Raw genomic sequence first — 17,872 nt, forward strand, 5'->3', positions numbered from 1 at the left:
GGCTCCTATCCTATTCTTAATGGCTATGGTTGTAGTTGCTTTTCTGCTTATGAATGTAGAGACAAGTTTAAGGGAAGGAGAATGACCTATACTCAGGTTTGAACTAAACCACTGAAACAAATTTTTATTTTATTACCAGGTCACCGACACTAAAATCTGGCTATTCATTGACACTAAATAAAGCCAGAAACTTAAACAGTATGCACCTACTTTTGGTGTTACTGAGCACAAAGCTCTATGTATGTTCACAGGCTGATTACTCACCATCACTTCACATGTACCTCGGACCTGAAATGATAGCTCTCCACTGCATGTAAAATCTACTTCTATACGTGGTGTTTTAAATTCATGTTTTATGAATTTTGATAAAATTCAGGTCAGTGATAGACCCACTAACCTCTTAACTCAATAGATCATCTGGTACCTGGTATCACTTTAAGACAGTATGATTAAAAGGTACAATGGAGCCGGGCAGTGGTGGCGCACGCCTTTAATCCCAGCACTTGGGAGGCAGAGGCAGGTGGATTTCTGAGTTTGAGCCAGCCTGGTCTACAGAGTGAGTTCCAGGACAGCCAGAGAAACCCTGTCTCGAAAAGCCAAAAAAGGGCACAATGAAAAATCTAAAAAATTCATTCCTATTCCTTTCAACTAGAAACCTGAATTAAAACATTCAAGCACCAAAAAAAAAATAATAATAATAATAATAATAATCAAGCACCATATATTTTGTCAAAAATATTTGTTGTCCAAAGAAACTTCTTTAAATGTTAAAATATATTTATAGTAAATTCTTAAAAATAATTCTAAACAATTCAAAGATCTCAAAAACAAAAACCAAAATGAAAAATAAAAATATGAAAAGTCAAATATCTCAAAATCTAGGAAGAACGGAAATATGAAAAGGAAAAATGTCATTGTGTACCAAAAGAATGCCATCCGCAAAATAAGAGTACACCTGAAAATAAAGCTACTTTAGTCGAATTTTCCCAAATTCTTATTCAACTAAAACCAAGCAACTTTGTCTTGATACCAAATATCTCCAAATCTTCATAATATAGTTTCACTCAATTTTCTTGCATCTAACCAAACAGATGCTTCATTCCAATCAGAAACTAAGCCTTCATTGTCTAATATGAACAAAGCCTCCTCAACAAGCTAGGCCTCACTATGGCAGGCACTAGAGTGAGAGATGGAAGCTATCTCACACTCCCGAGCAGACACTTATTTGACTTCTTTTCTTCTTTCAATAGTACCCGCTGGACTGAAAAATCCCAATATGAAAGTCAGACACCAAGTGAAACTCATTTGCGGGGGAAATCAGACTTTTGAAACTTTCTGTATACATGCAAAATTACTGAATTTGATCAATCATGCTTGGCATACTTACAATGTAGTACTGTGGAAGGCGAGTAAGTTTAATAAATAGCTTATTCTTAGAAAGGCTTCCAATGGGATGTGTTGAATAGTTGGCAAGCTGCAATGTTTCAGTGGTTATTGTAGGCAGATGTTTTATAGATTGTTTGCAACGCTGTTGTCCAAGCCAAAACCTTAATTTAAAAGACAATCCACATGATAAACTTTTCTGATTAACTATATGCCATGACTTATAAATTAGAGAACACTAAAGAATAACTGAAAAGGCCAGACAGTGTTGGCTCACACCTTTAATTCCAGCACATGGGAGGCAGAGATCTTTCTGAGTTCAAGGCCAGCCTGGTATAGAGAGTGAATCCCAGGACAGCTAGGGCTATACAGAAAAACCCTGACACATAACCAAATAACTGAGTCGTTTCTCCAGTTTTGTATTTGGCAACTAGCTTATTTGTAAAGAAAAATGAACTGTAAGCCTAAGGTAGTAGCTTAGTTTATCACAGGGAATGGAAGATTTCTGATGCTTAAAGACAGCTCAAACTAAACTCAACAGCTTTAGTAAGAAACCTAAAGTGATTCTGGGTGGTAATGGCATATGCCTTTAATCCCAGCACACGGAAGGCAGAGGCAGAGGCAGAGGCAGAGGCAGAGGCAGAGGCAGAGGCAGAGTCACCTCTGTGATTTTGAAGCCAGTCTACTCTATAGACTGAGTTCCAGGACAACCTTGACCACACAAAGAAAAACTAAAACTAAAAACAAACCAAACAAACAAAAAACTATAAAGTGGGAAAAGCACACCAACTGTCTAGGGCCGAACAGTCATCACCGAAAACATACATACATGGAACAGTATATGGACTCAACTGGCTATGTTTAGGAAAATGAATATACATACATATGTACATATAATAACAATTAGTGAAAAAAAGAGGCCAGGGATTTGAACAAGAACAGGGATGGGTAAATGGGAGGGTTTGGAGGGATATATAGTATAAACTCAAAATAAAATAAAAAATAATCAAAAGTGTTCATACAACTAAACAAGCAACCATAAAACACTTTATTTCTCTGCCCTCACTATAGATGTCAGCCCCACATTTTATAAAAAGTATGTGCAGGGCCTGGCAAGATGGATCAGTGGGTAAGAGCACTGACAGCTCTTCCAAAGGTCCTGAGTTCAGATCCCAGCAACCACATGGTGGCTCACAACCACCCATAATGAAATCTGACACCCTCTTCTGGTGAGTTTGAGCTGGAGCGAGAGGGGCAGAGCAAGCAGGGCGGCAGAGGTCCTGAGTTCAATTCCTAACAGCCACACATATGATGGCTCACGGCCATCTGTACAGCTACAGTGTACTCATACACATAAAATAAATAAATAAATAAATCTTAAAAAAAAAGTATGTGCAAAGTATCTGGCATTAACTGCGCTCTTCCCTCTCGTTTAGGTCAGACACAGGATTTTACTTAGATGAGCTTGCTATAGGACTCCTCCCGGTGTTTAAATATGACCATCATTGTGACTAGGATAAAATAACGGAACTATGTGAAAGAAGAGATAAGCACTGGCTCAGACTCACTGATGAACTATGAGCAAAACTTCCACACTTCCACAGCAATATAGCAGTGCCAAAGTGGCCAACCTATTGAGAGCATACCTGTTCCATTTATTGAATAGGGTGTAGGTCAGTTTGGAAAAAAGTACTCTTGTACAAACTACATGTGGTACAAATGGTATGCTAGCCATGTGCATTGAAACTGTGCCAGAATATATTACATCTTAAAAATAGTTGGACAGCTCCCAAAAAAGTGAAAGAGGAAGTGGGACCTTTGTGTTTGTCTAGTTTTTTGAGACAGACTTTGACCATGAAGCCTGTTAGGTCTACAACTCACTATATGTAGATCAGGTGGCCTCAAACTCACAGATGGAGCTATCTTTCCATCCAGAGTCCTAGAAATGTTATTTTTTTTTTACTTTAATCATTAAAACCCATCTAATCATAACTTTAAGCGATCAGTTGTAAAAACTAAAGATAAACGTTAAAAATGTATCCTTTGCTTCATTTGTGGCAAGAGTTGCAAATGAATATTCATTCCAATCAAAATATCTCTTTGAGACTACTATGTCTACTAATGTTATTAAAGGAAAACAGATGAACATTAACATACACGGCCCCCTTTAGTTATATCAGACTACCTACATAGGGTATAAGACAAAATCAAGCTCACTGTTACATTAAAAATCCTAAATATTGCCAAGTGGGATGGCACACACCTTTAAGCCCAGCACTCCGGAGGCAGAGACAGGCAGATTTTTGAGTTTGAGGGCCAGGCAAATCCAAAAATGAGAGCCAGGATTAAGCAGAGAAATCCTGTCTTGAAAAACCACACAAAATAAATAATATATAAGGTAGTCTTTTAAAGTATATGTGGAAATATTTCTTTTTCTCCTTTCTTCTTGTCCCTGGGACAAAGCCTTACTTTGTAGCCCATTTGCATGCCCTCCTATGGCAACCACTTGAGGGCTAGGACAAGAGGCTTGTACCCACATGTCCAGCTTCTTATTTCACCCTTGACTTTTTGTTTTGGTTCTGGAAATAAAAATAAATTTCTATGTGAGCTTTACACTAACTTCCTATAAATATTTTGAATGGAAATTGTGCAGCTTCTGTAATTATTTTCCTAGAGTATGTTTGTCTGAGTTTCTTTATTGGAGTACATGGAACTTATGTCTACTGACTCAAATACTAAAGAAGTTGGGGTTTATATTTTATATGTGAGTCATTTGGGGTTTTTGTTTAGTTTGGCTTGGTATTTTGGGGATTAGGACCTCTGGCTGACCTAAAAGTCACTATGGAAACCAGGCTGAACTCCAGGAATCTTTCTCCCTCTGCCAAGTACTGGAATTAGAGGCATGTGCCACCATGCACAGCTGTTTCTTTAAATAGAATCTGTTTTCGTTCCATAATACAAAAATACTCCATAAACTAGATGTTCAGTATCATTAGCCATTAGTGCGAGGTATTCTAAGACTGCCATGAGATATCTCCTCATACCAAAGACAAAGTGAGTTATCCATGCAAAAACAAAACCGTCATATGTTGACTGAATGGCAAAGTGGCACAGCTACTTTGCAAAGAAAGTTTGAGAATTTCTTTCAAAAGTCTAACATAATTTTTACTCTCTCTCAACAATTCCACTGCCAAGTTTTGGTCACAGAAAATGAAAATGTAAGTTCTCAAAACAGCCAAGAACTGTAACTTACTGTAAAGAACTCCACTTACTGTAAACCCATTTATTATATAACAAAGAAAATGTAGTCTGTCCATTCAGTAAAGTATGATTAAAGCATGAGGACAATATACTGATACATACTACAACATCCATACTACTACAGTGGGAAGAAGCACAGCAGATCATATAGCTTATGCTTCTGTTTATATGAAAAGTCAAAAGAAACAAACAAACCAAAATTTAGAGAAATAGATTTGTGATTACCCAGGACTAGCAATGATGATTAACTATTCACGGGCAATAGAAAAGGTACAAAAAAACGTTGTACAACTAGTTTGTTGAGACTGTTGTCAAGAGTGGTAAATTTGGGGGGCTGGTGAGATGGCTCAGCGGGTAAAAGCACCAACTGCTCTTCCAAAGGTCCTGAGTTCAAGTCCCAGCAACCACATGGTGGCTCACAACCACCCATGATGAGATTTGATGCCCTCTTCTGGTGTGTCTGAAGACAGCTACAGTGTACTTATATAATAATAAATAAATAAATCTTTAAAAAAAAAAAAGAGTGGTAAATTTGCCAGGCAGTGGTAGCACACACCTTTAATCCCGGCACTTGGGAGGCAGAGGCAGGCAGATTTCTGAGTTTGAGGCCAGCCTGGTCTACAGAGTAAGTTCCAGGACAGCCAGGGCAATACAGAGAAACCCTGTCTCAAATAAACAAACAAACAAACAACAAAAAAGTGGTAAAATTACTATAAATTAATAAATCTTATAAAATATTTGAAAGATTCTGAGTTGGGCATGGTGGCCACATGTCTATAATGCCAGTATATAAGAGATAGAGGAAGGAGGACCAGGAGTTCAAACTTGTCTCAGCTACACAGTAATTCTTGGGTAAGCTTCAGTTGAATGAGACCTTGTCTCAAAAACAGAAATAACAATACCTTGGTAAACAAAACCAAATGGGATTCTATTAGAGAACACAGTATAAATATTCACTAATAATTTGTGAGAAGTACTTGTCCTAGAGAAAATATGATGAATGAAAGTTTAGGTCATGCCCTTCAGACCATTGGATCTAGAGGGGAATCTGTTACGAGGACAGCCATCCTGGATGCATGCCAAGGCAATTTAGAGTTCAAGGTACCAAAGGTACTCAGGTTTCATGTCACAAACTTTAAGGACAGTGACTGGTTAAGACTAATGATGGAGAAGAAAATTAATACTGTCAAGATAGGTTTCCCTTTTCAGTCTTGAGTTAAATTACGTGAGCTTACTTAAGTTGCTGAATCCAAGGGATGATCCGCTTCATGTCATCATTCAAAGATTTTTCCATGTCCTCCAGAGTGGCTTGGTCTACAGAATAAAGAATTCATTTACCACTGCTTAAACAAAAAAGAAAGTTTTATCTATGTTGCTAAGCTTTAAATTTTTTTTAGGTAGAAAATCATATTGTATGTTAGTGAGAGAATAAAATAAATCCACCAAGAGTTGTCAATCAACTTACTTTTCCTCCACATTCACTGGCAAATTCAAGCAACAAATGCATAAATAGTTCTTTGTTTATATTTGAAGAATTAAATAGCATTTCCAACTTATAAAGTTCTTAAAATTCAGAAAATTACTAGACTCAGAATTTTAACTAAAACAAAAAGAAAACCACTGCCTATTAAAATGTTGCTTTTTACAGCACACAAATGATCTCAAGCATAAGCAAGGTATGTTGTCCAAAAATGACTGGCTTACAAGTGAATGCCAGTCCAAATTTTTAATAGCAATAGAAAATATACTAAGATAAAAAAAGGAAGGCACAAAATGATTTTAAGTAACTTGATAGATCAAAATCTTTAAAAAAGCACTAATTATTTCAACTTACTAGATCACTATCCAAAAAGAAAGTCAGAAATAAACAAAAAGCCATTGCAGTCCCTGTCTCCCAAAACTTATATATTAAAGTCCTTATCTCCACTGCAATGCAGTTCAAAGGCAGCCTTTGTGAGGTAGCTAAGTTCAGAAGTAGTCTTGAAGAGAGGAGCACCTCCATAGCAGTGGGTCTCAACCGATGGGTGGTGATCCCTTTGGGGGTTGAATGACCCCTTCACAGGGATATCATATCAGATATCCTACATATCACATATCTACATTACAGTTCTCACAGTAACAAATTATAGTTATGAAGTAGCAATGAGGACTAGAGAGATGGCTCAGTGGTTAAAAGCACTGATTTCTCTTACAGAGGTCTTAAATTCAATTCCCAGCAACCACATGGTGGCTCATGACCATCTGTAATGGGATCTGATGCCCTCTTCTGGAGTGTCTGAAGATAGTAACAGTGTACTCACATACATTAAATAAACAAATAAATATTTTTAAAAAAATGAAGTATCAATGAAAATGATTTTAAAGTGGGGATAATCACAACATGAGGATTAAAGGGTCACAGCATTAAGAAGGTTGAGAACAGGAAGGGAAAGGAGTGTGTGTACCCTCTTCTAAGGACATGGTCAGAAAAGCTTAGGAGTCAGAAGTGAAGCCCACAATAAAACAAACTCCACTGACATTAGCTTATTATTCTGCAGCCACATTTCTAGAAATACATTTCTTTTTTTGTTGTTGTTGTTTTGTTTTGTTTAAGATTTATTTATTTATTTATTTATTTATTATATGTAAGTTCACTGTAGCTGTCTTCAGACACTCCAGAAGAGGGCGTCAGATCTCATTACAGATGGTTGTGAGCCACCATGTGGTTGCTGGGATTTGAACTCAGGACCTTTCAAAGAGCAGTCATTGCTCTTAACCTCTGAGCCATCTCTCCAGCCCCCTAGAAATACATTTCTTCTACTATATCTTCTTATACCATCTTGACTTCAATGCACAAAAACCTACTGTTGATCCCTTTTCATTTCTATGTGTTTATTTGAGTAAGTACCATGAATGATTGGGAAAATAGCTAAAGAAAAGGCTTTGAGAAACAAAAGACATACAGGGATATGGGGGTGGAGCAGCAGTGGCTGGTGCAGGGCTGCAGCCAGCTCGTAGCAGCTGGTGGTGGACCATAAGCCCAACCTCCCAGCTGGGGGTGTTGTGAAATACACTGAACCCTCAGAGCCAGCTGACCTTCCATTCTACTCCCTCAGACTCTGATATTATGTATCTCAGTGGATGTTCCTTGTAGTCCACTTCTCTCCTGCTTTGTGGAATAGAAACCTAAAAGTCATGTATGTTAAATATGTGTGTACGTACATGGCTAGGCTAGTTTCCAGATTAATTGTGATTGCCTGCTCTACTAATAGAATATGGTATTTAAGTAGATGGTCAAATATAAGAGATGGGACCACTATGGTAATCCATTTTCAGTGGTTATAGGATAAGAGAATGGAGAGTGGCAGACAAGAACCCAAAATTGTGTTTGAATAACCCAGGTTTACTTATGAACTTTGTACTGGCACCTAATATTGGCTCTTACACTGGCAGCTCATCAACAGCAAGGAATTTCTACCCAATAAGTTGACTAATACACAGGACTTCAGGATTTTCAGTAGCTTTGATGGTGGAACTGGCTGACTATGTGTCTGTCAATGCCCTGATGGAATGTCCAGGTTGATCACAGCAAGAAGTCTAAGCTAGAGGTCTCTATTTACCTAGCTCTCCAGTTATTACCCACACCAACTTGGAGCACTCTGTGCCTTCATGATGAAAAATCAGGACCTCTATACATCCACCACAAAACCTTGATATTGAAATGATATACTAACTAACCTTAATTATGTTTACTGGCCACCTGTGCCTCAGATCGCTGCCTTCCTTAGGAGGAATTTCATGGTGCCCTATCCCATATTAGATTTTCCTGTCCCCATATGCGTTATCATCTTGCTAATACAGACAACAATATGGTCAGCCAAGACATGATAAAATACACAGCTTGTTATATTATAGTGACATGGTTCCCAAAAATGTCAGTGTTGTCATTGCTGCCTCAAAGCCAACTGCACTATCCAGTTTGACTTAGTTATTCACTAGCTTCAAGATTAGCATACTTAGCAGCCTCCTACTAAGGTATCTTGTAGACCTAGCCAAAATGCAGTGAGCTACTGGTAACCTAACAAATACCAGTCACTGCTGAGCCCTGGGCTTACTTGGACCATGTGTTTGACCTGATGTGTGCCAAATTTGCCATTGTCAACTGGTATATGAGGGAAGAGATGAAGAAAGGAAAGTTTCCTGAAGCCTATGAACACATGGCTACCCTAGAGAGCAGATAATGATGAGGGAAAGTGTGAGTATTAACCAGATGGTGTAATTTCATTGTTTCCTTGGGATTGTCTACTATTACGTAGAACTATCTGTCTTATACTTGAGTGACAAATAAGTGGTTTCCATTTTAAATAAGGGGGGCACGTTAAAAAACAAACCACTGTCATATGCTATTTACCTATCATAAATGTGATTCAAAGTCTTATTTTCCATGAGCTGCTAATATGTCTTAAAATTCTGCCTTTTTAGCCAAGTGTAGTGAGTATATGCCTTTAATTCCAGCTCAGAGAGCATAAGTAGGGATATCTCTTTGAATTCAAGGCCTGCCTGGACTACAAAGCAAGTTCCAGGCAAGCCAAAGCTACACACTCTGTCTCAAAAATAATTTTAAATAAATAATAAAATTTAACTTACCTTTTATAGCTATGTAATAGAATCAAAAATCCTTTAATCAATTTCTTTTGTTTAATATTAACTTCAAATAGAGTATATACACCATATTCAGGAATATTGTTTTAGCAGTCATAAAAAACACTTTGTTCCCACTAAATATATATCATTTGAGAATACCCACACAATAAAAGAACAAGTTAGAAATCAAACTTTTTTTGAGACAAGGTTTCTCTGTGTAGCTTTGGATATCCTGAAACTAGCTCTGTAGAGCAGGCTGACCTCGAAAGAAATCAAATTTTAGGGCTGGAAATATAGTTCAGTTCATACACTTGACTAGAAATCAAACTTTCATATCTACAGAATTGAGGCCAAACAAAATTCCTCAGGGCTCCATATTCCAAGTCATTATATAGATATACTGTCATAAATATGTTCTCTAGTCACAAAGGATACTAGCAATTCCTAGTAGTCATTTTTATGGCAATTTATTAGCGATGAAATAAAAATTGAACTCCTGAACAGATAATATAAAAACCAGCCATCACTTATTTTTATATAATAAAAAATTTAACTTCTGATACCAAAAAATTTCAAATCGGACTTTTAAAAAAAGAGTTCCAAGGAAGAGATATCAGACAGTTCATTATTCCTTTCATACCTACTTTCAACACTACACACACCACCCCTTCCTACACATTATAATAGGTAAGTTTCATTTTGCTTTTCTTTACAAAATTTTCCTTAGGCCAGGCTTAAGGGTTAAGAGCACATGTTGCTATTGCAGAGAATCCAGGTTCAATTCCCAGGACTGACATGGTGATTCACAGCCATCTGTAATTCCAGTTCCAGGAGATCTGATGTCCTCTTCTGACCTCTTAGTGCTAGAGGCACTAAACACTCATGTGTTGTACATGAATATATGCAGGCAACACGCACACACACAAATACTTACATTGAGTGACTACATTTAGTAACTTACCAAGTCCATAAAGCATCAATTGGAACATTCCAGAATGCAAATCTACAAAAATGTGTAGGCACTCCGAATTATCACAGGGCTCCAAGATGGGTACAATAAGAGCTGGAAGTGCAGTCTCTATGGAAGCTAAACAGTTGAGAATTAAAAATTATTTTTCTATCTGAATATTTGCTCAAAATGATTTTTCAATGAGTATATTCAGACTTCAAAGGGAAGTCTGAATATAGAAGACATAATTTATAAAGTTTGGAACTGGATCACAATGTCAATTAGTAGCAGCTAAGAAGGAAGAATGGCATTTTCTAGTTTATACACAAAAGACATATATAGAGAGAGGACAGAAAAAGACAGGAAAAAAATCTGAAATTCCATTAAAAAGGAGTTACTTTAGTAAAAGTCCAATCCCATCAGTTAACTGAGACCTTCCATTCAACAATAGTTCAGGTTTAAGGCAATGTTTATACATTTCCTGCCCCCACCCCCTTTTTTGGTTTTGATTTCAGACAGGGTTTTACTCTATAGCCTAAACTGGCCTTGAATTCACAGAGATCTACCTATCTCTGCCTCCCAAGCATTAAAGGAGTATGGGAGTCCCCACTGCCCACCTGAGATTTTCTTGTTTTGTTTTGTTTTTTGTTTTTGTTTGTTTTCGAGACAGGGTTTCTCTGTACAGCCCTGGCTGACCTGGAACTCACTCTGTAGACCAGGCTGGCGTTGAACTCAGAAATCCACCTGCCTCTGCCTCCCAAGTGCTAGGATTAAAGGCGTGTGCTGCCACTTTCTTAGCACGTGTTCCATATTCCATCTGTGCTGAAGGAGCAAGATTCTTTTGATTCAGCAAAAGGTCAGTGAATCAGAGCATCTAAGAATAAATGTAAGAGAATTTGGTGGTATTTCCACCAGGCCCTATCAACTTGTCCTTTAATCTCTTAAACAGGCAAAATGAAACCTAGGAACTCAAAGCAATAAAAAGCACACTAGGGCTCAAAGTGGTGTGGCCTACAAAAGGGAAATCCTCTGGCCACAAACAAGTAAGAAAAAATGTCATCTGTGGCCACCCTACTCATCTTGCAGACTGAACAGGGCCAGGCCTGGTTATGGCATGGTGGGAAAAGCACATTATTTCAGTCACGTTTGTTTTAAGACTGGGTCTAACTGTGTAGCCACACACTATGGAAGCCTGGCTGACCTCCATCTCAGCAATCTTCCTGTTTCACCCTCCCAAATGAAGGGATTAGAGGCATAAGCCACTGTAAAGAAATGTTAATTTTAATTCAGAACATGACTGCTCTGGCAAGAGATCACAACCAAAAACCTTCTAGGTCTATGTGATGTGGCTGGAATATAGACATGCCTTTAATCCCAGGAGACAGAGTCAAACAGATCTCTAAGTTCAAGGCCAGCCTGGTACAGAGCCAAGTTTCAGATAAAGAAAAGTCCAGGCATGTACACATCTTTAATCCCAGCACTCAGGAGACATAAGCATGCAGATCTTAGTTCTTTCTAGTCAGTCCTGTTCAGTTTGTGGAATTCTCAGTTACCAGGGAAGCTTTACAGACACAGGTTCCAGACAGAACAATTGAAACACAGGTAAAGACAGAAGGAGACAGAGAATGAGGAAGAGCCAGAAGACTAGAAAGGATTGCTAGAGTGAGTTTTAGGCTAAGCAGAGCAATTCAAAAAGCAGAAAGAAGCTAGTTTGAGTCAGTCAGTTTGGAGAGGAGTTTTGAGTCGGAACAGCTGAGTCGACCAGCCAGCCAGAGTTCAGAAAAAGCTAGAAAGGGTGAGCTTATTCAGCAGTAAGTCTCAGAGGCTAAAAACATTCTAGGCCTGGATTAGATTGTACAGAGGCTAGAAGCTTCCAGGACTAAGCCTAAATTAGCAGATTGAGACAGTAAGCCTCCAAGACAATAACTGGGCCAGGTGAATAAAAGATACTTTTACAAGTCACCATTCACGAATCTCAGAAATGGTCCATCACCTTACAACATTTAAAATGGGTGAAGATAGCATTGGTATTATCTATGCAAACAAAATATAATGTATAACATTTAAGGTAAAAAACTGAAGAAGACTAAAAATTTTTGATACAATATTTTATAATTAACACCAGTGAAATAAATGAGATTAAACCAATAGTGTCTTGAACATAGTACATTATGCAGTAGAATAAAAAGTATTTACAGTTTTGAAGCAGGATTGCTGACTGTGTGTGTTTATGTGGTTTTGGGAACAGAACCCAGAGCCTTAAACATGCTAAGCCCATACTCAATTACTGCATCATATCACCTGATAGGGGTTACTAATTTTTAAAACATTTCTATACAGTTATAATTAGTGGTGGGGTACAAAGCAATGCATTCTTTAAACCAAAATCATCTTTAAACTATAACAATGAAGTACAACTGCCAATCAGGATAACAATTATCTAATTATCAAAACTAAATGATCTCAGACACACATGCATCAGAAGATACATCCAAAAGAAAATAATGTCATTACATATATTTGACTATATCCTACAGCCACCAATATCTATTTTGGTGGGTTTGTTTGGTTAGTTTTGTTTTTTGAGAAAATTGAGAGAAATATGAAATTAAGCACAATTAAAAAGTTATTTGTAGTAGACTGCTTCCACCTGACAATGCCAATTCAGACCTAGTGGATGGAGAGTCCTAGGACTCAGACATCATTGAGAAGTAACCAGATCATATCTCCCTGCCTTGGACTATTTTGGTCTTCTCTGCACCTGGTTTCCCTTGAGGCAACTTCACCCTGGGGAAACTGTACGCTTCTATCTGTGATATTTCAAATCCCTGCAGCTGTGCCTTCTCCTAGGTCTTTCTTGAAATATCTAATCTCTAAATTACTCACTTCAGGCTATTCCAGTTAGAAATTTGGAGAAATGCAACGGATTAAGAGCAGCAGCACTAACAGATTCAAAGAATGTGCTACAGTTCTATAGGCCAGCCACATACACCTTTAATCCCAGCACTAACTTGAAGCCAGAGCCAAGATGATCTCTGAGTTCCATGGTAGCCATGACTATATAGTGAGACTGTCTCGAACCAAAACAAGAACAATTTATACCGTAAAAAGGTAGATAAGCAGACCCTTTTCCCTTGTAGAAAAGCACTGATAAAACAGGACTTGAGGCACCAATCTCAAAGAAAAGTTCCTTCCTCATCTCCAAATCATAGTCCCTATAAGACTATTCTCAAACACCTAGACAGTAGGAACAAGGGCTTGAAGCAACTGAGGTAGCACACATTCTGATTGGAACTAGAGATCTAGAAAGAAAATATTCTAACAGCCACTTCCAATTACAGTTAGAGAATGGAGCTCAAAGCACGTATATAATATATTTGAGGGCATGCAGCTGAACTTAAGACCTTCCAGCTACTCAGGTAGAGACACCACTACAATATGCATGTAAGAGGAATTCTGAGAACTCAAATCAGTACACCAAACTACCACTACCAGAACATGTGTTTTAGAGTTTACACAAGTATGGTGGTATATACTTTTAAACTAGAGGCAGAGGCAGACAGAACTCTGTGTTTGAGGCTATCCTCCAATCACTACATAAACTACTACACAGTGATTTCCAGGCCAGCTGGGTCTATATAAGGAGACCCTGTCTTCAAAAAAATAAGAGTTCACATTTGGTTTAATATAAGCTAACCAATGTAGTCGAAGATAATCTTGAATTCCTAACCCACAACCTCCACTTCTAAGCCTCTACCTCCCAGTGTCAAGATTATAGGCTAACACACTGAATTTTATGTGGTGATGAAGTAGAACTAGTTTTGATGAATGGTAGACAAGCACTTCACTAACTGAACTGCATCCTCAGCCCTAGAGATTACTTTTGAAAATAATATCTCCTGGGCAATCATTCTGACAGGTTTTTACTTACTAAACTTTGTTTACTGATGATATAAGCCAGAGTAAACAAAAGCCTATTGAAACATCATAAATCTTCATTTTCTGCAGCTCCAACAACAAAATTTTAGAATTTCACTACTTTGTAAAATTACAAATAAGAAGAAATAAAGATTGCAAAATACTTGGCCAGGTGTAGTATCACACGCCTTTAATCTCAACACTCAGGAAGCCAAGGCAGATCTCTCCAGGCCAACCTGATTTACAAAGTGAATTCCAAGACAGCCAGAGCTACACTGCCACCCCTGACTCTATAGATTGTAGAGTTTTCCTAAAGAAGAAATGTTACTGTGGTACAGCTGCATATCTTCTTCAACACCTAGCTGATACTATATACAAAAAAAATCAACTCATAATGGTTCAGAACTAAATATTAATCTTTAAAGAAAATGTCTTCAGGATCTCAGGTTTTTAAGACATTGATTCTTAAGTACAACATGAGAAGCATAAACAAAAAAAAGTGTACACTGAATACCATTTAAACTAAAAAAAAAAAAGCTGAGCATAGTGGCATACACTTATAATCTAAGAACTAGGATAGTAGAGGTAGAAGGAATGCCTCAAATTCAAGGCCTGCCTGATGTATATAGAGTAACAGGTCAACCGGGGGCATTGTGAGAGCCCAACTCAAAAAAAAAAAAAAAATGGTCAGGCATGGTGGTATACACCTTTAATCTTACCAATTGGAAACTTCTGAAAATGGAAGTAGGAGAACCAAGAGTTTGAGCCATTCTCAACTAGGTATCAAGTTTGAGGTCAACTTAAACCACATGATGCCCTATTGGAAGTGAGAGGCAGGGAGGAAATCAGTAGTAGAAATACCATAAAAAAAGTTATCAAGTCAAAACTATAATGAAATCTCACACTTACTAGGATAGCTAGAAACAAAGAAACAATAACCAGTATCGGTAAGAATATGGAGAAGGCAGAACCCTTACACACTGTGAGGTTGTGAAGTAGTACTCAGTATGAAAAAAGGTTAAGCAGAGTAGCCACATCACCCAGCCATTATATTCATAGGCATATATACAAGTGTATGTCCACATGAAAACTTGGACAAATGTTCACAGCTATATTCACAATAGTTGAAAACTAAAAGCAACTACAATCTTTATCAATGAACTGATAATATATGGCATATATAACAATAAAATTATTAAAAACATGCTATAACATGGATAGACCCCAAAAACAATATGCAAAAGAACACTCACTACATGATTCATTTATATGAAATGTTTATACAGATAAATATATATAGTGGATGAGTAGCTATCAGTAGCTAGAGAGAAGTAAATACAGAATGACCTCTAGTAGGTATAATGGTTCTTTGTGTTTTGACTGAAATATTCTGAAATTGGACTGTTCTAAATATATTAAAAATCCCATTAAGTATACATGAATATTTCAACAATATTGCTAAGAAAAAAGAATAGGAGATTAATGCCCTTTCTAGTTCCCATGAGTTTCAATTATACTTTCTAATCACTACTTTTATTTTGAAAGATGAAAGGGGTTAGCTTCTTATAATATTAGTGAACACTGACAATTCACACACACACACACACACAGAAAAAAAAATGAACCAATACATGCACCCCAGTTCTTGACTGCCTGCCTTTCTTCCCTAAGGCCCACACATGCATTTTTTGCTAAGCTTCCCTTTTCCTAGTTCTGAGAAATGTTAGGACTCCTTGGTGAGGGGACAAAACCAAACACAGAAGCCTCATACAAAAAAAAAAAAAAAAAAAAAAAAAAGAAGAAGTTAGGCCAGGAAGCCTGGAGATTCTACCCACAGCAGAGGATTACATTCTTAGCTGGGGATTTGGTAAGTGAATGACTCCATCTGTGTGATGAGTTGGTAGTAGAGACGAGATCCTGTTTTCTCACTCATGTCTTGAAGGGCGGTGATTGGGCACCATTTTGAGGAAAGGCCTACTATATAAAGCACAAACTATTCTGAACAATCATAAGTCAAGGGACCTGGGGAAAACAACATGCCCCTGGGTAGAAGACTGCAGTGAAGGGCAGTTGTGAACAGGAGGAGAGCCAGATGTGGACATGCTGAGTTCAGGCAGCAGGAAGCGTGGGCGTTGAAGGGGTCTAGTGGTCCATGATAAGAATAGACCCCATTCATCTGAGGATAGATGCAGAGTCCAAGGTCAAGCCCATGAGCCCAAGGTCAACAGGCAGCCCAACCTCTGGAGCCACATGTTACCTGCAAGGTTCTCTGCTGGTGGGACTGAGAACTCTGAAGCTCAGGTCCAGTGGAGTTCTCTCAACTTCTGCAGCCTCCTCCCTCCCAAAGAGTGTTTAATGCTGAACTCAAAGCACTGAGACACATAGTCTTCCAGTACAGATGTGAGTGCTCTGCTTTCTTGACTCCCCCAATGCATTCAACTGGGGAATCTCTGGAGTATGGGACAACCTGCATAGCCCACAGGCTGCAAATCTAAGAGGGGCCAACAGAGGTTTCTGGTGTGCAAAGAAGGGAAGCTCCTAAAATGAAGACAGCTCTGTCAGACATCTGACACTTGACTGGTCCAGGCTCAGCACCCTCCTAAATGATAGGGAAAAAGAAGAGACTCCAACTTCAATTGCGTACCCTTCCTACCTGGAAGACTCTAATATTAGAGTATACAGAAAAAAAAGTACTGACACTTTGTCATTTAGATTGTTTCCCTCTTGAATACCTATTTCATGTTATTATAATTTGAGTATTATGTACGGAGTGGGAGGGGTAGGCAGGGTTTTCCTATGCAGCTCAGATGACCTTGATGAGCTCACTATGTAGTCCAGGCTGGCCTTGAACTCCAGATCTGCCAGCCTCAGCCTCTTGAGTGCTGGCATTTTAAGTATGAACTGCTACACTGAGTCTTTTTAATAAACAAACAAAAAAACAGGTTATGTTGAATTTTAGTTACTCTCATTACAGAAAAATAATCACAAAAATATAGCCATGGTTCAGATTTAAAAGGCAGCTTTCCCCCCCAGGAAAACTTTTTTGTTTTGCTTTTTATTCTTCTTACATTTATCTAATTTTGTTTATGCATTTTTCTTTAATGTGCAATACTTTAACCCTACTGTTCTTTTTTTTGTCTTCCTAACATTCATCTTTCTTCTTTTAATTTTGTTTCTGGTTTCTTTTGACCTTTATTTTGTTCTTTTACTATTTTTTACTTTTATCCTTAATAAAATTAAGGTGATAACTTACTCTGCTCTGTTTTAGCTATTTTCTGTTCTGTGGTCATAGGAATTATACAAGTTAGCATTAAATGATTGTAAGTGTATTCCCATATCAGGTTTGATTTGGTGTTATGGCACCTCATTTTTCTCCTCTCTGAATGATAGTGGAGGTTGACCCCTCAAGAAAAAGTTTCTCAATAAAAAAATCTTCCATTAAAACTGGAAGAGATATCCCATACAGATAGGTACATCAAGAACCATGAAAAAAAAACCACGGCAACATAGCATACACAAAAGATGCTAATTCCTCAATCAACAAATCCAAATATACTAACGTAGTTCCAATACTGGAGAAAGGATTTCTGCCAGTAAAAATATTTTCAGAAAATAACAAACAGATGAATTAAGAAAGTCAATTATTGGGACTGGTGAGATGGCTCACCAAGGAAGAGCATGGACTGCTCTTAGGAAGGTCATGAGTTCAAATCCCAGCAACCACATGGTGGCTCACAA

The 17,872-nt window shown here is 37.8% G+C and overlaps 1 protein-coding gene across 1 annotated transcript in view; it reads right to left on the reverse strand.

The window, feature by feature from the left end:
* Med14 (mediator complex subunit 14) overlaps nucleotides 1-17,872 on the reverse strand; it is a gene marked incomplete at its 5' end in the record, with an annotated part of 83,124 nt that overhangs the window by 40,769 nt on the left and 24,483 nt on the right. The window contains 3 exons of the mRNA XM_031372068.1: nucleotides 1,388-1,547; nucleotides 5,880-5,958; nucleotides 10,229-10,354. Coding sequence (XP_031227928.1) covers nucleotides 1,388-1,547; nucleotides 5,880-5,958; nucleotides 10,229-10,354 — 365 coding nt within the window. The remainder of the gene's footprint in view (nucleotides 1-1,387; nucleotides 1,548-5,879; nucleotides 5,959-10,228; nucleotides 10,355-17,872) is intronic.

The sequence above is a fragment of the Mastomys coucha genome, chromosome X (assembly GCF_008632895.1).
Source record: "Mastomys coucha isolate ucsf_1 chromosome X, UCSF_Mcou_1, whole genome shotgun sequence".
Lineage (NCBI taxonomy): Eukaryota > Metazoa > Chordata > Mammalia > Rodentia > Muridae > Mastomys > Mastomys coucha.